At 36.2% G+C, this 25620-nt stretch overlaps 1 protein-coding gene across 1 annotated transcript in view; it reads right to left on the minus strand.

Moving 5' to 3' along the window:
• The window catches only part of PPFIA2 (PTPRF interacting protein alpha 2), a 333651-nt gene that overhangs the window by 192287 nt on the left and 115744 nt on the right, over positions 1-25620 (minus strand). Inside the window, exon 2 of the mRNA XM_060025306.1 lies at positions 1736-1837. Coding sequence (XP_059881289.1) covers positions 1736-1837 — 102 coding nt within the window. The remainder of the gene's footprint in view (positions 1-1735; positions 1838-25620) is intronic.

Below are 25620 nucleotides of genomic sequence, written 5' to 3' on the forward strand. Positions count from 1 at the left end.
AAATCTTTGAGTTTCTTCCTCATGGCTAAGGGCACAGGCTCTGGAGTTAGTTTGTCTTAGCTTTCAAATCCCTTCCCTGCTATTTACTAACTGTGTGATTTCTGGTAAGCGATTTGCCCTTTTCTGAGCTCAGCTGCCTCATCTGTAAAAAGGGGATAATTATAATATTTCCCTCATAGGGCTGTAGAAAGGGTTAAAGGGCTGTATAAAGGAGAAATACATACATGGCTAATAAAAGAGTTTCTTGTGCATTTTAAATAAGATTAGTTGGAAGTCTACTGGGAAGTTTGCATTTCCCTCCATTTTTAGCTTCCTGTTCCTGCTTTTACATTTGGCTATATTGAGTTACACTTGGGAATGTTGCCTAAAGCATTAAAATAGAAAATAGTGAAATAGGGTAGAATAAATCTCATGGCAGAAATACATTTTAAATTTGTATGGAAAATACATTTTAAATTTGTATGATTTAAAAATCAAGGGTGGGAAAAATATATAGAGGGAGAAAGAAACAGAAAAAAATAATCTGACACCTGATAACACGATCTAAATTGCTCTTGTTATGTTCTATAAGAGGCAGTCCATGTGACTGGCTCATCAAAGTCTCAATGAAAACCAATTCCTTACGTACATAACCTGTGAATTCTCTTTACCATAAAGTAAGACCCTGAAAAATAAGAAACTGAGTTTGATCATATAACTATTATGCATGCAATGGTATCTCTCATTCCATGGTCACAAGCTCATTCCAGGGGCACAAGCTGACTGTTTGTGGAGCTGTCATTTTTATATTACTCTCTAAGACCAAGCATGCAATGAATATACAGTTAACTGTAACTTACCTTCTCAGCATGAATCTGCCATAGCTCTAACACTTAAAATATTTTCACCTACTTCACATTGAGATTGAACTATAATCACACCAAAGTGGTTTTTCTCTACATTCTTTTACTAGAGGAACTTCTCTTATTTATGGGTAATATGGCGATTTATATATTTTATGAAATTTAGTGAATTTTTCTTCTGAACTAGAAAATATAGCATCTTTGATGAAATTTTAAACTTTAATGTTACATGGCATGTTATGAGATTAAACAAATACATGGGTTTCCAAGAACAGAATACTGTAAATTCCATCAGGTTCATAAAATCACAATATCAGAACTGGAAGTCTCCTTAATGATCCTCTAAAACAGAAAAGGTATGCCTCTTTTAATTAGGAGAGTCCTGTTCCAGTGGTTTTATGTTTTTAAACACCTTTTAAAAAATTGTTATTTTTCTGGGGTGAGGTGAGGATGAATGTTAGGTCATGCCCTCATAGCACCCCAAAGTCAAAACTCATGCTCCCCTCTCAAACCCATTGCCCTCCCCCATCACCCACCACCAGCTTCTGAAGTATCATTGCCCACCTATTCCAATGCAACAGTTTGAAACTCACTATTGAAATACAACTCTTCTTTTTAAAGTCGAATAAAGCAAAGACCAGAAGAAATACTAACTTTTTTTAAGGCAACATAATGATTTAGTAGCCGAGACTGTAATTTAGGTTTCCTGTCTTCCTGTTTTGACTTTTGTAGTACAGTAAATTCTTCTTTAATTTAAGTAACAGACCATGAGTTGGCGTCTGCTTAAAGTCTTGCTCAAGTTTTTAAAGGCTGATATTTCTATGAGTATACTAGAGATAAGGCACTGAGCTATACATGGAATTAATTCCAAGCAAAGGCAGTTTTATACTTACTCTTGTATTGTTTCTTTCAGCTTTAAGTTCAGAAATTTCTTCTTCCTTTTCTAGAAGTTGTTCTCTGCAGGCATTTAATTCTTTTGTCAGTGCAGCAAATTCCTGAAAGAGGAATAAAAAATTTTGAAGACATATTCCAGATTAAAAAAATGTATTCCAGCAGGAAGAAAAAAAAATCAAAATATAAACTTTTGAGTGTAGAGAATAGAAAACATGGCCTAGATTACTATACATTGCTGTTATTTATATGTACATTGCTGTTATTAAATTAACTTGGTTCCAACTTTAAAAAAATGCTAGTACACGGTATTTAACAAATACATATTATAATACGCTGCTCAGATGAGTGCATAAAATATATTTCAAAATGTATCAGATACATCATATTGAATTTAACATTAGTATGATAGCATATTGATAATATAGAATAATTTAAATTTGGCTAATTTTGTGAACAACTCCAAAGATCTCATACTCTCGTTCCAGATAGCAATGTTTAGACTGAGCATACTACATCATAAGAAAAAACCAACAACCACCACCAACAATCAAAAAAAAAATTCTTAAATAAACTACTTAGAGATTAAGAAGTTTACTTATTTAATAGGCGGAAGAAAGAGAATGCACTTGTATCTTACAAAATAATAAACGTATCTAAGACTTGATAACATTATCTAAGATTCTCTTATTAATTTATGCATTTAGACACAATAAAGTTTGCTTAAAAAGAAGGGTAAGACACTTAATTCAACTATTCAGTTACTCCAACTTACAAACAAATATTTTTAAAAAATTTTGAAAAATAGTAAATAGTAATAGATCCATATTAACATTAAATTCTTTACAGTGATTCTCAGTAATAAAATTGATGCTTGTCAAATGCATGTAAATATTTGGGAAAATTTGGCACCAGGCTGGGAAAGCACTGTCAGAAGATCAAAAAGAAAAGCAAAATGAGGAGACAGGTTTGGTTAACCTAATCTCCACAAAGGCAAATTTAGCAAAAAGTAAATGAATATGATGATTATGCAAAGCTGGGAAAGGTTTAGGGTTTATATTTTTGTTTGCTTCAAACCACTTATTGTGCTAAGTTTCTCTGAGTGGCTTCAAACCAAGTGGGTACTTCAAAGACCTCAGAGTAGACTTAGTGTAGAATCAAGATGAAAGAGTTCATTGTTACATTTGGCTGGCATTACAGATAAATGTTTTCTCCTCTGATTGGTGCCTGCTTCAATGTTGATATTCTCTGAGTATATTATTTAAGTGGAGAATGGAAAAAAGCAACAAGTAGAAAACAATAAACACTTCCATAAAAAATTTTTCTTCATATAAATGGCATAGTTTTGATGGAGAAAAGAAGAAAGTAACAAAGATTCTGCATTGTATATTATTAACATATATATTTAAAATTAATCCTATACTCATGAATATTATAAGGCAAAATATTAATCAAATCTGTACATTTAACATCATACCATTTTTAAACAAAACATGTATCTGGTTTATCTTTCTAGAGATTTAGCTTGGTATCTACAGAAAGAAAAAAAAAGATCAGAAGGAAATATTTCAGAATATTAACATTACATATTTCCAGGTGGTAAAATTATCAGTGAATTTTGTTTTTAGCTTTCTGCTATGTATTTGTCATCAAAACTTTCTATAATAGAGAAAAATGCTTTTATGCTTAGTGAAAAAAGAAAATATAAATCTGTAAGTGCACTGAAACAATCATGTGTTCATAACCAACGACAGAAATTAGTCAAGATGTTATTGGTGACAGAGACTTTGCATTTTTAATTCACTATCATGGCACTGATTCTGAGCAAACTATTTAGTGACTCCATGTATTAAGATTAGTCTTACATTTATTAACTTTCTAGCAAATTTCAGGCACTATCTTCACATTCATTATTTCATCTTGCTCTCTAAATAAATAGTGAGGGAGTCTCATTCCCATTTTATGGCTGAGGAAACTGAATTATCAAGATATAAGTTGAAGTTCATGAAGCTCACAACCCATAGAGAGTGAATTATGCTGTGAACACAGTTCTCCAGACTGTGTGTCCAGTGCTTCTGCACTATACCATTTTGACCTGTTAATCAGGTTTTTTTTTTTTTTTTAATACAGCAGGTTCTTATTAGTTATCAATTTCATACATATTAGTGTATATATGTCAATCCCAATCTCCCAAATCATCCCACCACCAAAGCCCCTGCTCCCGCCAGCCACTTTCCCCTCTTGGTGTCCATACATTTGTTCTCAACATCTGTGTCTCTATTTCTGCCTTGCAAACTGGTTCATCTGTAATATTTTTCTAGATTCCACATATATGCATTAATATATGATATTTGTTTTTCTCTTTCTGACTTACTTCACTCTGTATGACAGTCTCTAGGTCCATGCATGCCTCTACAAATAACCCAACTTTGTTCCTTTTTATGGCTGAGTAATATTCCATTGTATATATGTACCACATCTTCTTTATCCATTCGTCTGTCGATGGGCATTTAGGTTGCTTCCATGTCCTGGCTATTGTAAACAGTGCTGCAATGAACATTGGGGGTGCCTGTGTCTTTTTGAACTATGGTTTTCTCTGGGTATATGCCCAGTAGTGGGATTGCTGGGTCATATGGTAATTCTATTTTTAGTTTTTTTTTTTTTTTTTATGGCTGTGTTGGGTCTTCGTTTCTGTGCGAGGGCTTTCTCTAGTTGTGGCAAGCGGGGGCCACCCTTCATCGCGGTGCGCGGGCTTCTCACTATCGCGGCCTCTCTTGTTGCGGAGCGCAGGCTCAGTAGTTGTGGCTCACGGGCTTAGTCGCTCCGCGGCATGTGGGATCTTCCCAGACCAGGGCTCGAACCCGTGTCCCCTGCATCGGCAGGCAGACTCTCAACCACAGCGCCACCAGGGAAGCCCCTATTTTTAGTTTTTTAAGGAACCTCCATACTGTTCTCCATAGTGGCTGTATCAATTTACATTCCCACCAACAGTGCAAGAGGGTTCCCTTTACTCCATACCCTCTCCAGCATTTACTCTTTGTAGATTTTCTGATGATGCCCATTCTAGCTGGTGAGAGGCGATACCTCATTGTAGTTTTGATTTGCATTTCTCTAATAATTAGTGATGCTGAGCAGCTTTTCATGTGCTTCTTGGCCATCGGTATGTATTCTTTGGAGAAATGTCTATTTAGGTCTTCTGCCCATTTTTGGATTGGGTTGTTTGTTAAATATTGAGATGCATGAGCTGTTTATATATTTTGGAGATTAATCCTTTCTCCGTTGATTCATTTGCAAATAGTTTCTCCCATTCTGAAGGTTGTCTTTTTGTCTTGTTTATGGTTTCCTTTGCTGTGCAAAAGCTTTTAAGTTTCATTAGGTCCCATTTGTTTATTTTTGTTTTTATTTCCATTACTCTAGGAGGTGGATCAAAAAAGATCTTGCTGTGATTTATGTCAAAGAGTGCTCTGCCTATATTTTCCGCTAAGAGTTTTATAGTGTCCGGTCTTAGATTTAGGTCTCTAATCCATTTTGAGTTTATTTACGTGTATGGTGTCAGGGATTGTTCTAATTTCATTCTTTTACATGTAGCTGTCCAGTTTTCCCAGCACCACTTATTGAAGAGACTGTCTTTTCTCCATTGTATATCCTTGCCTCCTTTCTCATAGATTAGTTGACCATAGGTGCGTGAGTTTATCTCTGGGCTTTCTATCCTGTTCCATTGATCTATATTTCTGTTTTTGTGCCAGTACTCTATTGTCTTGATTACTGTCACTTTGTAGTAGAGTCTGAAGTCAGGGAGTGTGATTCCTCCAGCTCCATTTTTTTCCCTCAAGACTGCTTTGGCTATTCAGGGGTCTTTTGTGTCGCCATACAAATTTTAAGCTTTCTTGTTCTAGTTCTGTAAAAAATGCCATTGGTAATTTGATAGGGATCGCATTGAATCTGTAGATTGTTTTGGGTAGTATAGTCATTTTCACAATATTGATTCTTCCAATCCAAGAACATGGCATATCTCTCCATCTGTTGGTATCACCTATAATTTCTTTCATCAGTGTCTTATAGCTTTCTGCATACAGGTCTTTTGTCTCCCTAGGTAGGTTTATTCCTAGGTATTTTATTCTTTTTCTTGCAATGGTAAATGGGAATGTTTCCTTAATTTTTCTTTCAAGTTTTTCATCATTAGTGTATAGGAATGCAAGAGATTTCTGTGCATTAATTTTGTATCCTGCAACTTTACCAAATTCATTGATTAGCTTTATTAGTTTCATGGTGGCATCTTTAGGATTCTCTATGTATACTCTTATGTCATCTGCAAACAGGGACAGTTTTACTTCTTCATTTCCAATTTGTATCCCTTTTATTTCTTTTTCTTCTCTGATTGCCATGGCTAGGACTTCCAAAGCTATGTTAAATAATAGTGGTGAGAGTGGATATCCTTGTGTTGCTCTTAATCTTAGAGGAAATGCTTAGTTTTTCACCATTGAGAATGATGTTTGCTGTGGGTTTGTCGTATATGGCCTTTATTATGTTGAGGTAGGTTCCCTCTATGCCCACTTTCTGGAGAGTTTTTTTTTTTATCATAAATCGGTGTTGAATTTTGTCAAAAGGTTTTTCTGCATCTATTGAGATGATCATATGGTTTTTATCTTTCAATTTGTTAATATGGTGTATCACATTGATTGATTTGCATATATTGAAGAATCCTTGCATCCCTGGGATAAATCCCACTTGATCATGGTGTATGAGCCTTTTAATGTGCTGTTGGATTCTGTTTGCTAGGATTTTGTTGAGGATATTTGCATCTATATTCATCAGTGATAATGGTCTGTAATTTTCTTTTTTTGTAGTATCTTTGTCTGGGTTGGGTATCAGGGTGATGGTGGCCTCATAGAATGAGTTTGGGAATGTTCCTACCTCTGCAACTTTTTGGAAGAGTTTGAGAAGGATGGGTGTTAGCTCTTTTCTAAGTGTTTGATAGAATTCACCTGTGAAGCCATCTGGTCCTGGACTTTTCTTTGTTGGAAGATTTTTAATCAGTTTCAATTTCATTACTTGTGATTGGTCTGTGCATATTTTCTATTTCTTCCTGGTTCAGTCTTGGAAGGTTATACCTTTCTAAGAATTTGTCCATTTCTTCCAGGTTGTCCATTTTATTGGCATAGAGTTGCTTGTAGTAGTGTCTTAGAATGCTTTGTATTTCTGCAGTGTCTGTTGTAACTTCTCCTTTTTCATTTCTAATTGTATTGAGTCCTTTCCCTGTTTTTCTTGATGAGTCTGGCTAATGGTTTATCAATTTTGTTTATCTTCTCTAGAACCAGCTTTTAGATTTATTGATCTTTGCTAATGTTTTCTTTGTTTGTATTTCATTTATTTCTGCTCCGATATTTATGATTTCTTTTGTTCTACTAACTTTGGGTTTTGTTTGTTCTTCTTTCTCTAGTTCCTTTAGGTGTAACATTAGATTGCTTATTTGAGATTTTTCTTGTTTATTGAGGTAGGCATGTATAGCTAGCTACAAACTTCCCTCTTAGAACTGCTTTTGCTGCATCCCATAGGTTTTGAATCATCATGTTTTCATTGTAATTTGTCTGTGGTATTTTTTGATTTCCTCTTTGATTTCTTCAGTGATCTCTTGGTTATTTAGTAACGTATTGTTTAGCCTCCTTGTGTTTGTGTTTTTTACGGTTTTTCCCTGTAATTGATTTCTAATTTCATAGTGTTGTGGTCAGAAAAGATGCTTGATACGATTTCAATTTTCTTAAATTTATTCAGGCTTGATTTGTGACCCAAGGTGTGATCTATCCTGGAGAATGTTCCGTGTGCACTTGAGAAGAAAGTGTAATCTGCTGTTTTTGGATGGAATGTCCTATAAGTATCAATTAAATCTATCTGGTCTACTGTGTCATTTAAAGCTTGTGCTTCCTTATTAATGTTCCCTTTGGATGATCTGTCCATTGCTGTAAGTGAGGTGTTAAAGTCTCCTACTATTATTGTGTTACTGTCAATTTCCTCTTTTATAGCTGTTAGCAGTTGCCTTATGTATTGAGGGGCTGCTATGTTGGGTGCATATATTTTCATAATTGCTATATCTTCTTCTTGGATTGCTCCCTTGATCATTATGTAGTGTCCTTCCTTGTCTCTTGTAACACTCTTTATTTTAAAGTCTATTTTATCTGATGTGAGTGTTGCTACTCCAGCTTTCTCTTGATTTCCAATTTGCATGGAATATCTTTTTCCATCCCCTCACTTTCAGTCTGTATATGTCCCTAGGTGAAGTGCGTCTCTTGTAGACAGAATATAGATGGGTCTTGTTTTTGTATCCATTCAGCAAGCCTGTGTCTTTTGGTTGGAGCATTTAATCCATTCATGTTTAAGGTAATTATCGATATGTATGTCCCTATTACCATTTTCTTAATTGTTTTGGGTTTGTTTTGGTAGGTCCTTTTCTTCTCTTGTGTTTCCCACTTAGTAAAGTTCCTTTACCATTTGTTATAGAGCTGGTTTGGTGGTGCTGAATTCTCTTCACTTTTGCTTGTCTGTAAAGCTTTTGATTTCTCTGTCGAATCTGAATCAGATCCTTGCCAGGTAGAGTAACCTTGGTTGTAGGTTCTTCCCTTTCATCACTTTAAATATATCATGTCACTCTCTTCTTGCTTGTAGAGCTTCTGCTGAGAAATCAGCTGTTAACCTTCTGGGAGTTCCCTTGTATGTTACTTGTTGTTTTTCCCTTGTTGCTTTCAATAATTTGTCTTTGTCTTTAATTTTTGCCAATTTGATTACTATGTGTCTCAGCGTGTTTCTCCTTGGGTTTATCCTGCCTGGGACTCTCTGTACTTCCTGGACTTGGGTGGCTATTTCCTTTCCCATGTCAGGGAAGTTTTTGACTATAATCTCTTCAAATATTTTCTCAGGTACTTTCTCTCTCTCTTCTCCTTCTGGGACCCCTATTATGTCAATGTCGTTGCATTTAATGTTGTTCCAGAGGTCTTAGGCTGTCTTCATTTCTTTTCATTCTTTTTTCTTTGTTCTGTTCCATGGCAGTGAATTCCAGCATTCCGTTTTCCAGGTCACTTATCCTTTCTTCTGCCTCAGTTATTTTGCTATTGATTCCTTCTAGTGTATTTTTCATTTCATTTATTGTATTGTTTGTCTCTGTTTGTTTGTTCTTTAATATTTCTAGGTCTTTGATAAACATTTCTTGCATCTTCTCGATCTTTGCCTCCATTCTTTTTCTGAGGCCCTGGATCATCTTCACTATCATTATTCTGAATTCTTTTTCTGGAAGGTTTCCTATCTCCACTTCATTTAGTTGTTTTTCTGGGGTTTTATCTTGTTCCTTAATCTGGTACATAGCCCTCTGCCTTTTCATCTTGTCTATCTTTCTGTGAATGTGGTTTTTGTTCCACAGGCTTTTGTTCCACAGGCTGCAGGATCGTAGTTCTTTCTTCTTGCCTCTGCTGTCTGCTCTCTGGTGGATGAGGCTATGTCCATCAGGTTTATATGGTTCAGATTTGGAGTGCATTTAGCAATCCTTTTTCTTTTAACTGGAGAATTATATAGTCATTACTTATAATTACCTTTTAGGATTCTTCTTCATTAGTCCAAAGGGAATGTGGAGAACTAGGAAATGGGGTACTCCTTCCATTCAGAGCAACAAGTGTTAGACAAGAACATCCTGCATATCTAGGACTGCAACAGGTGCAGATGCCTCGTTTGGAGTTAATCATCAAATGTTTTTACACTTTTTCACTGACATCTCTCTCTCCGGTACCTACTCCTCCATCCAGGCTATCACATGAACTGAGCATTTTTTAAATCAACTTTTCCTAGATACTAGTAACAGTAAAGGTAGTTATCATTGACTGAGCCCTTACAATATGCCAGGCACTCTGCCAAGCAATTTATATTAATTATCTCATTAATCGTAATGAAACTCTGTAACACAATACTAAAATCTCACTAAACAAAACTAAACACTCTTACAATACAATTCTGCAATCTCACTCCATGGTATTTCATTCCAAAGTAATGCCACTCCAAAGAAAGCTGAGAACTACATCTGCACAAAAAACCTGCACGTGACGTTTATAGCAGTTTCACTCATAACTGCTAAAACTTGGAAGCAATTGAGATGCCCTCCAGTAGGTGAAGGGATAAATAAACTGTAGCACATGCAGACAATGGAATATTATCTAGCGCTAAAAAGAAACAAACTATCAAGCCAGGAAAAAACATGGAGAGACCTTAAATGCATATTAGTAAGTGAAAGAAGCCAATCTGAAACAGGCTACTACTGTATGATTTTAACCATATGGCATTCTTGAAAAAAAAATTATGGGGACAAGAAAAAATTATGGGGACAAAAAAAATTATGGGGACAGTAAAAAGATGAAAGGTTGCCACAGGTGTTGGGGGTGTGGAGGGATGAATAGAGCACAGAAGATTTTCACGGCTGTGAAAATGCTCTGTATGATATTTGATGAAGATACATGTAATTAAACATTTGTCCAAACGTATAAACATACAACACCCAAAGTGAACCATAATGTAAACTATGGACTTTGGGTGATAATGATGTGTCAATATAGTTTCATCAATTGTAGCTGATGTACCACCCTGAAGGGGGATGTAGATAATGGTGGAGACCATTTATCTGTAGGGGCAGAGGGTACATGGGAAATCTCTGCACCTTCCCTTCAATTTTGCTATGAACCTAAAACTGTTCTATGAATATAAAATCTTTTTAAAAAAATCACTGAAGCCTAGAGAAGTAAATAAAATTTCAAAAGTCAGACACTTTGTCAATGGTATAGCTGGGTTTTGAATCCAGACATCTGTTTCATAGTGGATGACTGAAATAGATTGTTGGGGTTTTTTTTCCTCTCCTGATTACAGTCTTTCCCCTTCTAATTTGTCCTTCCTCAGTCTTTAAAAAATTATATTTTCCTCAAGCTCACAAAACTTTTCAGAGCTTCCTACTTTTAAGCACATCAAATTTAAACAGGTTTTAACTTTTAAAATCCAAACCATCTAAAACATGGCCCTTTCACAATGAATTAGCTTTATTTCTCATTGAAAAATAGCAACTACCATTGTGAGCAGGAGCCACTTTGCTCTGCCCTGAACTTAGTATTTTATATGAATTACTTCATCTCTTTCCTATTTTTCAGATGAGAATACTGAAGCTTAGCATGGATGAATAACTTGCTCATGGTCACACAGCTAAAAATAATCCTCCTTGATTCCAAAACTCTTTAATTTCTGCACCACTGCTTTCTTCTCTGTGAAAATGGAAAATCATCAAATTTTTCAACAGTAACAATTAATACAAACATATCATCTCTCTAACTATCCATCCATACATACAACATTTATTGTGCATCTACACATACCAGACCCTATGTTAAGTGCTGTAGATATGGAGATAACTTAGGCATGGTTGTTGCACTTGACCTCACAGATCTTTCAGAATTCACATTTCAGGCATATCAGGAATTTTCATCACTAATAAGCACTCAAAACCCAGCACCAAAGTGCCACACAGGAAGAAATATTAGTTTATGTGCTTAGAGGCACTGTTGACTTACAGGTAACTCTTCCTCTCTAATACCTTCTTCTTAGTATGTCTATTGCATCTGACACAGATTACTTCTTCCTGTTTCTATCTCCGCCTTTCCATTTTCTCATCTCTCTTATTTTCTATCTCCTTCACATACTATTTCCTTTACCAGGAATACTCTTCCCTATCCTATCTGCCTGACTTATTTTTAAAGCACTGCCTTGTTAATGATCTATAATACCTTGTTCAAGGTCTATCAATGCACTTACTGCATTTTTTTTCATAATAATTGAATTATGTACTCATCTCCAAATAAACAGCATGATCCTTTAAGACAATTTTGTTACCTTTGTTTATTTATTTATTTATTTTTGCATTACGCGGGGCTCTTCACTGCTGTGGCCTCTCCAGTTGCTGAGCACAGGCTCCGGACGCGAAGGCACAGCGTCCATGGCTCACAGGCCCAGCCGCTCTGCGGCATGTGGGATCTTCCCAGACCTGGGCACGAACCCGTGTCCCCTGCATCGGCAGGCAGACTCTCAACCACTGCGCCACCAGGGAAGCCCCCTTGTTTATTTTTATAGCCTCAGGACTTAGCAGAGTTTCTGACAAATCGAGGATATTCAATAAATCTTTGTTGTAATAATATGTGAATGGTTCACTTTCCCTAAACTTTAACTTTAATACCAAAAACATTTTTTAAAAGGTATAATTAATTAGAATTATTTATTTTTCTGAGTGAGACTGTTAGAATTTGCTCAATATATAACATGCCCGATGTTCTTTTTGCTTTGTAGCTGTTGTTTTTGCCTATATCTGAAATTATACCATACTATATTTGCCTATATCTGAAATTATATTGTACTATATTCTACACAGAAGTGGCATTATTGTCTGCTATATTTTATTGCACATATATGAAGTAATACTATTGTTCCTAAATAATTCACGCATTCAGATTTATCATTTGTTCATGGGACATTATTTTTGTCCCATGAACAAAGTTCATTCTCAAAGTAAAAATGCATGTTTAACTCATATGTTACTTCTCTAATCTAGAGTTTCTCAAACTATATTCCATAGAACAGTATTTCCACAAGCTCCCCAGAAACAAAGCATGGCCAAATGGATTTGGGAAATGATGCAAGGTTCGTAATTTGCTCTTGAAAATATACTATAGACATCAGAATATAAGAGATTCTGACGAAAGCTGGTTTTGTGGCCAAGAATTGGAAACAACCCAGGTTTCCATCTATAGGAAAATGGATGAATCAAATATAGTAAAAACACATGATGGAATATTGTGTAAAAGGCAAAATAAGTTGGCTAGATCTTTATATAACAACATGGAAAGAATTCAAAAATATGATTTTGCATTAAAAAAGGTGAGAAACAGAACATCATGTGTAACACAGAGTATTGTCAGAAGCTGAAGGCAGTGAAGGATAAATATTAGAGGAAAATTTAATTCATGCCTCACCATGTCTGAATTCAAAGGAGTCTATAAGAAGAACTGAGTTTGCTTTGAATCACTGAGACAGAATTAGTAGATCAGTTGCCAATCATAAACCATATTCAACAATTTTCAGACCATTTTGTTCCACAAACACAGCCTGCCAAAATTCTTACTTTCCCAATAACCAAAATGACTTTCCCCACTCTGTATTTTTTTTCTTGGAATTTTAAAGAGTGGTCAGGACACACAGTGCCATAGAAATATCCTCAGACAGAAGGGAGTGCCCTTTTCTTTCTTAGCATGTGTTCATGAACACCACACACACAAACCTTCACATGAGCACTCCCTATGTGCTAGGGAGATGACAGTGAAGGAAGCAAGTTAAAGTCCCTACTCTCAAAATGTTTATACGCTTTCAGGCATTTACCACTCAATGTACTTTATTCAGAGTGAAACATTTCTAGCTACATTAATCCCCCTCAGTACTAATTCAACTCACGATACAGAGCAGCAGTTCCTTTAAAAACAGAGCAAATTAAAATAAATTTCTTCCTGTTAGTGGTTTTTAAAAAATTGAAGTATCATTTCTTTTTTTCTTGCCTTCTTGTTTTCCTTCTTTTTAAAAAAAAATTTATCAGATTATATTGATTTACAATGTTGTGTTAGTTTCAGTAGTACAGCAAAGGAAAGCATCATTTCTTACAAACGAACACGAGTCGTCTAATTTCTGTGTCCTCCTAATTCTAAGTTACAAGTCTCATAAATTGCATAAAATTCAAAGTTTCTTTATGGTCAATTTTTAACTCTAAGTTCTTAGTGTTACCTCTTTTCTCTCCTACCCACCGCATCCTCTTCTTAAGCTATCGTTTCTTGAGCACTTATTATAGGTTAGGGATATTGTTAGGAATTTTACATGTTATATCATTTATTCATCATGACAGCCTTATTCTCCCCAGATAAGAAAACTTGAATGCAAGAGATTAAGTAACTCTAGCAAGGCCCAGGCTAGTATACAACAATGTCAGTGCTGGCAAGTGAGCTAAGGGTGAACTTGAATAATTCAAGTGCCTGAGCTGCTAGTATTTCAGTTAACAGCCCTTAAGTTAGTGGGTTGTTCTCAATCAGTTTAGTGGAAAGAAACTTCTCTTGTTTTGGGCCCTCCATGTGTATTCTCAAAGTGGAAGATATACCGGCAAAGTACAGATTGATTCAGTTCTTGTGCCTACTTACACTCTATAGAGACATCCTGGTCAGGCAAACATTGTATAGATTCAGAGATCCCTCAGGCAATGTTTCCTTTTTCCACCCTGTAAATCAACACAACCTACCAGGCTGCCCATCTTCACACAGATATGGAAAATTCTATTCTTATACACGTTCATCTTTAAGTGCATTTTCTGGTATCTAATATTAAACATGGAAGGACGGAAAGAGACTAACTTCCTGGCCTCACTTCAGGATGGTGTGCTTACTTGAGGAGGTTTATTTGAAGAAAAAGGATATATTTTCTCATTAACCATAAGCTTGAAAGGCCTTGACTTAATAGATGAGTCCTCGCCTCATAAAAGCAAGTCAGCAGAAGCTGCATGACAGAAGGGGAATTCAACCTTTTAATTTCAAGACATTGACACCAGGCAGTAGTCTCCAGAGTAATCTATGACAATCCATTCATCATAATTATAATTTTAACACTCTTTATCTTTCAATTAAACTTGCGTTCTGTGGGCCACTTAATTAATGAACTGACAATGGCCTTATTTCTGCAACCATATATCTGAGTAAGCACTGGCTGAAAAACCATGAGTGTAAATCAGTCAGAAAGAGAAGAGAAAAAATAAAGGATGAGTTGGAATTCAGCTTTCCTAAGCACCACCAACACACTCACCAACCACAAAAAAGCATCTTTTAAGTTTATTCTCCAACCATCTAACATTTGTGCAATTCAAAAATAGCTCTGAGGAAAGCATATGGCAGGAAAGCATGCTGACTTGACCATCTAGCATTTAAATTAGACAAATTAATTACTTCAACATGTTTTTATAATGACTTCCTTAGGCTGTGTCCCCAGTCTACTATATTTTGGTGTCTCATTTTTTGAAAATTGAAAATTCTTCTAGCAATTCTATTTGTATTACTTGGTGGAAAGCTTTGGATTTTAAATTTATATTTATTTGGATATAAATAGTCATAAATTTACATGTATAAAGATACCCATCTCCTTCTCCACACCATAGAACATACTTTCTAGAATTAATAACAGAAGTATTACATTGGAGAGATGAAAACAAAGCAGCTAAAAGACTTAATATATTCCCTAACTTTTGTATGTATACATATCTCAGAATATTTGTTGTTATAAATTCACAAGAGTCTCTATAAATTTAGTTTGGAAATCATTTAGGTTGGAAGCAAAAGAGCATTTGTTTCATAGAATCAATACCCTATCCCTCCCTCTCTACATATATTTTTTCCTATTTTCTCATGTTATATAATCAAATGCGGTATTAATGACCTCTGGTCTTATAATTGCCTCCTAGACTTGCATGAGCTCAGGGAAAGCTGTCATCCAAAATTACTGTGTGAAACCGCTGTGCCTCATGGTCAGCACTGGGCTAGACAGCTCGAAGGTAGAGATGCCTGCATAATAATACAATTTGACAGGCACAACAGGACTTTTAGAGTTTTCACAGAAATTGTTGAGTAAGGCTGCCCAATTTAAAAGGAAAATGAGATTTAAACGTTATGCAAATACTATTTTGTGTCCCCTTGATTTTTTAAGTACCCATATTCCAATAAGACAACTGTTTTGTCTTTTTGCTAAAACTGCATAATAGAAGATTATGTTAATGTAAGAAGATTATGTTAATAATGACCTGAGAGATGCAAGTCTGTTTAAAATCAAACATGCTACAAGAGACACTTCATGGTATAGATGTGGCCATAGGTACTGGGTAACTTTGTTTTCAAAAATCTTCCAATCAAGGTAGCTGGCATCATACAAAAAGTATATGCTTGTTGAGTCAAATACAGGTGCTGTCAGGCAGCCTCAGGCTGTCTGGCCATCAAGTCGTGTTCCTATCATGCCTCGCTTGCTACACACCCACTGAAATGTGCCCGTTTTATATCTTATCCCTCCTCTGCTTTCCAGACTTTAATTTGTCAGTGTGTGTATAGAGCTGCCCCAGGTATCATGTGCTCTTTAACAACATTTGTTTGACATAATTTGGCTTTGTGGTTGAATTTTGGAGAGCAGGCAATGTTATCATAGATTGTCAGCAAACACATTTAGAGGCACTTAGTTTTTCAGAACCCCAAAATTGACGACTCTGCCAGCACTGCATTATGTCTTCTGTGGGCCCTATGTAATTTTGCCTTTGTGGGCCCCTCTGTTCATAAAAAAATATTAAAATCTTTATTTTATGGCTGTGCTGATATAAAGATTAATATAATACAGACTGAAATATATTCATTTATTTTCTTTTAATTTTAAAAGTAATGGAAACTTTTCCAAGGGTTCCTAAAAGTATCATGAGGTCTAAGTGGTGCTTTCATTGTGGCTAATGGGTAAGTTGGCCTTATACTCTGCCTACGTGGAAGTCACGTGTGGCTTGGTCCAAACAGTACCGATTTCAGAGTGAAACGCAGCAAGGTTAATATCTAGGCCAATAGCAGTGAACTTTTTAAGCCTCAGTTTTATATCTAGGAAATGTAGGTGGCAGTGCCTTCTTATTGGGTTAGTGTGGGTAAAAATGAAATCATTAGTCCGTATGATCCAGTAATCATGCTCTTTGGTATTTCCCAAATGAACTGAAAACTCATATCCACAAAAATCACTGAACATGGATGTTCACAGCAGTTTCATTCATAATTGCCAAAACTGGGAAACAACCAAAATGTCCTTCAATAGGTAAAAGGATAAATAAACTGTGGTACATCCATACAATGGAATATTATTTAGTGCTAAAAGGAAATGAACTATCGAGCTATGAAAAGACATAGAGAAACCTGAAATGCACATTACTAAGTGAAAGAAGCCATCTAAAAAGACTACATACTGTATGATTCCAACTACATGACATTCTGGAAAGGTTAAAACTATGGAGACAGTAATTTTTACTGTCAGTGGTTACCAGGGATTGAGTTGGAGGGGGTTGGGATGAAAAAACAAAGTACAGAGGATTTTTAGGGCAGTGAAAATGCTCTGTTATGATACTATGATGACAGATACATGTCATTATACATTTTTCCAAACCCACAGAATGTACAATACCAAGAATAAACCCTAATGTAAACTATGGACTTCTAAGTGATAATGCGTGAATGTAGGCTCATCAGTTGTAGGAACTGTACCATCTGATGGGGGCTATATTGATAACATGGGAGGCTGTGTGTGCATGGGGGGCAGGGGTATATGGTAAATCTGTGTACCCACCAATCAATTTTTTTGTGAATTTAATACTGCTCTAAAAAATAAAGTCTTAGAGTAAAACAAAAAAATGAGACATTAGTAAAAATGTGACTAGCATAGGTCCTGGTTACAATAGATGTCCATAAATTATATATACTCAGTAATTTTTGAGCTACATGTAGTTATTTGACATACAATTTTTTTTTTTCTTCCAAGACCAAATTTTCCATATTAGGATGGGATACTTCATTAGATGCTTCAGGAAAAAAAAAAAAAAAAATTGTGTAGTTTTTTATTTTTTATTTATGTTAACTGAAATGTAACTGGAGAGTCACATAACTGACAAATATATCACTTACATAAATCTCATTGCTAATCAACCATCCCCTCTTTTTTGGGAAGATCCTAATATCACTCCTAATGATAAATCAGGGACAGCAGGATTGTTCTCAAGAGTAACAATAAAGAGGAGAGGGTCACTGTGTCATTAGTGGACTAGAATGCTAAAAAATTATCAAAAGTATTGGGATAGAGTAAAATCAGCACTTTTTTTTTTTTTTTTTTTGCGGTACGCGGGCCTCTTACTGTTGTGGCCTCTCCCGTTGCGGAGCACAGGCTCCGGACGCACAGGCTCAGTGGCCATGGCTCACAGGCCCAGCTGCTCTGGGGCATGTGGGATCTTCCCGGACCGGGGCACGAACCTGTGTCCCCTGCATCGGCAGGCGGACTCTCAACCACTGCGCCACCAGGGAAGCCCAGCACATTTTTATAAGAGAAAATGACTTGTCTTACCTCTTTGTTCCTTTGCACTCAGTAAATTCTTGCTGATCAGTTAATTGGGTTATTATTAACTAAACCACATCAAATAACACTCTATGTTCTCTTATTAAACTAAGCCATAATATTAATGGCTATAAAGATAGAAACTATGAGGAAATTCTCTGGACATCGTAAAACTGTTCTTTAAAGTGCCCTAGAACACATGTCTCTGATCTTATCTGCTATTATTCTCTCCTCACTTCTCTGATTGCATCTATAACCATTACCCTGGGGCTTACACAACTCTCAAGATATTGTCTATCATCAGATATGAAATGACAGGATAAAACATATTTGAGGAGCTTTCAGTGAATCCTTGTGTTGGCTGCTATGAGATGCTGTTTGTGAGGAGCCCAGCTGCCTGTAAGAATTCTGGCCAGAATCCAGGTTTTCAGCCTAAAGCCTTTTTTAGATTTCCTAACCCAGGTGATTAGGATGAACCATGTTGAATGAAGAGCCCTCCCCCTTGGCCTCTGACTAAGTTTGAGTAGCTTCTGTAACTCCCAGATCCTGCCCTCTGCCTATTATTACTGGAATGAGAAACACAAAATCAATGGCCTAGAACCAAGACTAAAGTTACCCACTTCAAGTGTCCTTTCCCTTTAACCTCCTCCAGTTCCCAGTGTATTTTTAGCCAAAAAAGAAAAAGCCCTTAGGCCTGATCTTATTGTATTAGATGTATGGAAGAAGAGAGAAGAAGGTCACCAGAGGGAAATCCTAACAGAGAACTAAGGCTTTTAATTCTATAACCCAATTAATGATCTTGTCCTTGACTCAGCTTTATGGAAAGAAAGGGAAAGAATCTTTTATCTCTACCAATGTCCAAAAGATATCTTTGCTTATTTGGTGCGTGAAAAATTTGGAAATTTATTAAAACTCAACATTCTAAATACATTAGTAAAATCACCTGGCCCAATACGCATTGTAGCTAAAGCATGTCAGGGCTGAGTCACTGCCAACCGAAAACCCTGTTGGCAGGAAAAGCGAATTTTCAACAGCTCTGACAGTGTAAAGCAGGAGGCATGTTTGACAAGATGCCGCGTATTAAATTAAAAGGCTTTAGCATCTGGTTAGGTAACACCTGCTGTGGCGAACACTCCCAGGCACACAAAATAGCATTCAAGCTGAATATTTAAATCTCCCAACATAACCCAACAAAGCTCTAACTCTAAATAAAACAAACTAAATCATGTCTCTCTAGCAATCAACAGAGTTATAATTATATAACCAAAAATATTCGGGCTATGGAATTGTTTGCTATCCACCGAGTTAAAATGTGGTAGTGGGTGCTATAGAAAGTTATAAAGTTACAAAGTATATTAAAACGTGTTGCCCTGCCTTGGAGAATTTTACTGTGTGCAGTATTTAGAAGAGGAACAGAGCTCAGAGAATAACATTTTGTGTCCTATTATGTTGTATTGATATATAATTAAAGCAGAAATTGTCAGTGAGAAGGGGGAGATGATGGTACCAAATAACAGAGAAAAACAAGCCATAGGAAAAGAAGAGCTGGCAGGGCTCTTCTAAGGACTTTGTCTTTGAATGGGAGTCAAGGCTCAAGGATTAGAGTCATCAGGGATGGGGGAGAGGCAAGTGTATGTGTGTTCTGGAATTGTCAGGACACACTACCATGACATATACTGTTAAAAGTTCAGTAACATGTTCTGAGTCTATGGATACCAAGAAATATTCTTAGAATAATTGAATTTTCTGTGTAGTTTCCTGCAGTGAGGAGATTTGTCAGCTCAGTTTGGACCAGGTTATTTGACAATTCTATTTCTCACTGTAAATTAATAAATTGACATTTTGATAATTCCTTTATTGACTCCACAAAATACTATTGAATGTCCAACATGCAGGAGATCCTGTAATTTTTTTCAGATATTACAACATGTACAATGGTGGAAAAAACATAGTAAACAAAGGTAACTGAAGCAATTACAGTACAATGTGGGAAATGCTATAATGGAGCTATAACCAGGGTGTTGAGCGTGCACAGGCATAGTTCAACTAACCCCTGTAGTGGGTATGTGTATGGAGGGAGCATCATATGAAAAATGAGTAAGAGTTAGCCAGACAAAATATCTGTTGAGTAAAAACACTTCCAGATTAGGGAACAGCGTAAACAATTTCCTAACGTCCAAAAAACCATGAGTACGTTAAAATTATAACACTCTCAGAAAAAGCCTCAAGGGTAAAATGTAATCTGCGATTAGGCAATGGCTTCTTAGAGACGACACTAAAAGCTCAAGCAACACAAGAAAAAACAGATAAACTGGACACCATCTGCTATGGCCTGAATTGTGTCCACCCAAATTCATGACCCCCAATGTGATGGTATTTGGAGATGGGGCCTTTGAGAGATGATTAAATTTAGATGAGGTCATAGCAGTTGGATTATTGCCCTTTAGAAGAAAACAAAGGGGCAGCAGAGGTTTCTCTCTCTGCCATTTGAGGAGAAGCAAGAAAGCAGCCATGTTTAAGGCAGGAAGAGGACGTGGCCATGCTGGCACCCTGAATTCAGATTTTCAGCCTCCAGAACTGTGAGGAAATAAACGTTTAAGCCACCAAGTCTATGGTATTTTGTTATGGCAGGCTGAGCTCACTAATACGCTATCAAAACTAATAAATTGTGCACTTCAAGTGAAATCGTCCAGAAAAGACAACTGATAGAATGAGAGAACATTTTTGAAAATCATGTATCTTATTATAAGTACTTGTTTCTAGAATATATGAATAACTATAACAACTCAAGAATAAAGAAATAACCCAGTTTAGGAGCTTCCCTGGTGGCGCTGTGGTTAAGAATCTGCCTGCCAATGCAAGGGACACAGGTTTAAGCCCTGGCCTGGGAAGATACCACATGCCGCGGAGCGACAAAGCCCGTGCACCACAACTACTGAGCCTGAGCTCTAGAGCCCATAAGCCACAGCTACTGAGCCCACGTGCCACAACTACTGAAGCCTGCTTGCCTAGAGCCTGTGCTCTGCAACAAGAGAAGCCATGACAATGAGAAGACTGTGCACCACAAAGAAGAGTAGCCCCTGCTCACCCCAACTAGAGAAAGCCCGAGCACAGCAACAAAGACCCAACAGCCAAAATAAATAAATAAATTTATTGAAAAAACAAAACAAAACCCAGTTTAAAAGTGAGCAAAGAATCTGAATAGACAGTTCTCCAAAGATGTACGAATGGCCAATAAGCAAAAGAAAAGATGTTCAACATCATTAACTATCAGAGAAATGCAAATCAAAACCACGAGATACCACTTCACATGCACTAGGATGGCTATAATCAAAAAGATAAATAATAAATGTTAACAAGGATGTAGAGAAGCCACATCCTTGATGTGGAGATGTAAAATGGCACAACTGATGGAGATGTAAAATGGCACAACTGCTTTGAAAAGCAGTCTGGCCATGTCTCCAGTGGTAAAATAGAGTTATCATATGATCCAGCAATTCCATTACAAGGAATATACCCAAGAATATGGAAAACATATGTCCACACAGAAATTTGAACATGAATGTTCAGAGCAGCATTATTCATTATAGCTAACAGATGGAAACAACTGAAATGTCCAACAATTGAAGAACGGATGGAAAAATGTAGTATCTACATAAAATGGAATATTATGCAGAAATAAAAGAAACAAAGTCCTGATACTTGCTGTATCATGGATGAGCCTTGAAAATGTTACGCTAAGTTAAAGAAGCTAGTCACAAAGGACAATGTATTGTATAACTCCATTCATATCAAATGTCCAGAATAGACAAATATATAGAAACAGAAAGGAAATTGGTGGTTGCTAGCACTAGGGGAGATGGGGAGATTGGGGGAGGTGATAGCTAAGGAGTGCAGGAGTGCTTTGGGGTTAATAAAATGTTCTCAGACTGATTGTGGTGATGGATGCACAGCTCTGTGAATCTACTGAAAGCCAATGAATTGCATTTTAAGTGGGTAAATTAGATGGCATGTAAATGATGCTTCAACAAAACTGTTTAAAAAAGGCAGTTCAGTATGGATTCAGTGTAGTGTAAGCTATGTTAATCATTTTGGTCTTTGGTGAAGGGCAATGGGAGCCATGCAAGGGATTTAAGCAGGTGAATGACATTATTAACATTATCTTCCTTCTTATGAATTTAACAACCACTCAGAGACATTGAAAGCAACAAAATTCTGGACTTGCCAAACTAAGGGTAGGATTCTGGGCCTTACTAAATTTATCAAGGCAATAACACCCTGGCATACTCCTTTTAATAACCATTCAGTCTACTTGTAGACATCCAATTCTTTTAATTTCAACAGCATTCATTTATTGTTGCCATTAGAAATTTTTCCATCCCTTTTTGACAATCTTGATATCCCTTCCCCAGTAACAAAACAAAAGATGTTAAAACAACACTGTACATAAGAAATATGTCATTTTCCCTTTTCCTTCCAGGAAACTTCCCCTAACATCTGAGTATCTTCTGGTCAATAGAAGCATGAAGAATCTCAGAAGACTCTACTTTCTTGGGAAGTACCCTTCAAGATAAATTTTTCAAGAAGGAAATATATGGAAAATAACTCACATATATTCTTAACCTCTTCAATTGCTCATAAGAAATCTGCAAAGACTTAGCCAAAGTTAGGAAAAACTCTTGAGTTCCCTCTATCCTACAGATATTTATTCATTTATAGAACAAGTCTTAGCAATACTGAACTGCTACATAAACATACATGTGCATAAAATTACATATAGAGAGTGAAATGTATAATCATGTACATAATACATTGATTTTTACTGTCTTATACTGTCTTTCTACAGCTTCATCAAATAAATCACGTGTTGGCACTCTATCTTCCCTCACCTGAGACAACGTGAAATAATCACTTATTTCTTGAAGCAGCCTTGTAAAATTCCTCCATCTGAACTTTAAGTAGCAACTACTTAGTTACCCAAACTGGCACAGGAGATGAACCCTATTTGCCATCCTGTTCTGAAATTGTATTTTTTTCCACATCTTCTTCAAAAATTAATGCTTTGCAAATAGTCCAAGTTATAAACTTCTGTAGAAATTTTTTTCAACTGCAGAACCATGTTTTAGATTATTATCTTTTGTTTACATGCATAAATTGCATTAGAATGATTGACTCTTGTCCACATTATGCAGATAAAGCAACACAGGAAAGTTACTTTATTTGACTGAGAGACCATAGCACTCCTTACCTGTTTTTAAGCTAATGTTTCTTGGGAGAATGGAAAATAGCTATGAGTCAAAGTATATATTCAGATGTTCTTTTTTCCCAATTTTATCTTTCGTTGTTGAAATAATTTGTTTCATAATGTACATCAAGAAGAATAGATGTACATCAAGAAGAATGTTTAATAATGTACATCAAGAAGAATGTACAAGAATAATGTACATGAACATATTTTATGAGTAAATTTTATACAGGAAGAAGTAAAAGGAGATTATTTTTCAGGGAAGAAAACATTTTCAACACTTCCTTCGTGCTGAGTTTTTACATTCTCTTTAACAGCCCCACACTATTAAATACATACTAGCACCCAGTCTCATTGTGCAATAACTTAATTACTCTGAAATTTATTATTGCCTTTTGCTTGTGTTCTTTAAAAACCCTGTATCTATACTTCACAAGTAAGCAAAAATCAAATTAGCTTTTCTAAATCCCTGCTTTTAATGCATTAAAGAAGGTTCAGTCCTCTTCTAATTAGCCATGAGTTTGCTAATTTTGCTCCGTTGCTTTGAAAAAAAAAATCACTCTTAGAATCATTTGAGTGGTGAAGTCAATGGTACACACAAAAGGAGGACCCTGATTGGTTGAAGAATCTTGACAGATGTTGAAATATGAATTGTTTAGAACACAATAATACATAAAACATTAAAATTAATGAGATGTTTAGGTGAGATATCTCTCGTTTTAAATTACTCTTTCCACTCTCCCTTTGATTTTTGTTCATCAAGGTTAGTAAATCTTCAGATCCCAGTAAGACAGAAGACTAAAAGCTTTTCGTTCTAATCCAATATAAATAACTCTGCATCTAGATGGTAAATTCTGTGAGGGCCAGAACTAAGACTTTCTTGCCTCTGTTATATTGCCAGCTCCTCACTCTAGGTTTGTCAAAGAGATTACATTTGTTAAATAAAGACAATGTTAAACTGTTCACATTTAGTAATGAAAACTTTAATGCAGATGGATTAGCATTAGAAAAAACATAACTAAAATATTGTTCCTGATAAAGCTATTGAGGTATGAATTTTAAAACATGCCATACCAGGTTCATTCTTTTAGAAGCACTATTCTTTTTTTTTTTTTTTTTAATTTATTTATTTTTGCATGCATTGGGCCTTTGCTGCCGCACACAGGTTTTCTCTAGTTGCGGTGAGTGGGGGCTACTCTTAGTTGCGGAGCACGGGCTCTAGGCGTGCGAGCTTCAGTAGTTGTGGCACGTGGACTCTAGAACACAGGCTCAGTAGTTGTGGCGCACGGGCTTAGTTGCTCCGTGGCATGTGGGATCTTACCGGACCAGGGCTCAAACCCGTGTCCTCTGCATGGGCGGGAGGATTCTTAACCACTGCGCCACCAGGGAAGTCCCTAGAAGCGCTCTTCTTTAAACATTTTAAACTTATATTACGTGTATTATAATCCTAAAATTTGATATCCTTGGAAATAAAATTTGCTACTTATTGTGTCTTCTGATTCTAGCACAAGGCAACTTAGTTCTTCTTGTGATTTAAAATAGAAATTGCAAGCTCATGTTTGGTTATCTTAATGTGTGGGAATTCTGTGAGGTCTGGCTGAAAGAACTTCCTTCAGAGAGAATATATTTTTCCTTCTGTTAGGCACTGTGAAGCAGGGACTAGTAATTTAAAAATCTGAACTCAAATCCTTTTCAAGGGCAGTATGGTGGTAATAACTTTTTTTTTTCTAAACCTTAACTCAGGTTCATACTGATAGTCTGACATCTTTTTGCTGATGGTAGAATTCTTCAAGGCAATCCTGTCTCTGGGAGTGTAGTCCTTCAGGGGTTCCGGATTTATACAGGGGTTTTAGTTATTCTCTTTCTTCCTAGATTCAAAGCCCTGTCTCCTCCCCTGCTCCCAGCATACCCCATTGACATTAAACCCCGAGTTTTTAGTTCTTGGGCTCAGCAAATGTCACCAGGCTGCTCAAGCCTTCAGAAAACACTGCACTGGTTTTTCAACAGCCTATTTGTTGCATTTTACCAAGGCTTTTGTACTGTGAAGGTCTTTCAGACTTTCATATTTGCCACATGAGCAGAAAGTGGAAGTTGAACATGATAAAATATTTAGAGATGTTGATTTCCTATACTGAATTAACATTAAACATGATTCAGGCTATCATGGAATTATCCTTGGAATTTTTTTCTCTGCGAGTTACCTAGTTTGTGAGACACATGATTAAATGTGACATAAAAAAATTAATAAGTTCATAAAAGAAAAACACAAGAAATCTAGGTTTATATCATATAAAATATGAACTGTATTGAAAATAATTCAGTCAACTAAAAAATTCACATTTCATCAGTGAAAGTGCTTTCTGTTAAAGATGTTTGGTCTGAAGAAGAAAAGCAAAACCTCAGGATTGAGAGGAGAGAGGATGAGAGCTACCTTCT

The sequence above is a fragment of the Delphinus delphis genome, chromosome 11 (genome assembly GCF_949987515.2).
Source record: "Delphinus delphis chromosome 11, mDelDel1.2, whole genome shotgun sequence".
Lineage (NCBI taxonomy): Eukaryota > Metazoa > Chordata > Mammalia > Artiodactyla > Delphinidae > Delphinus > Delphinus delphis.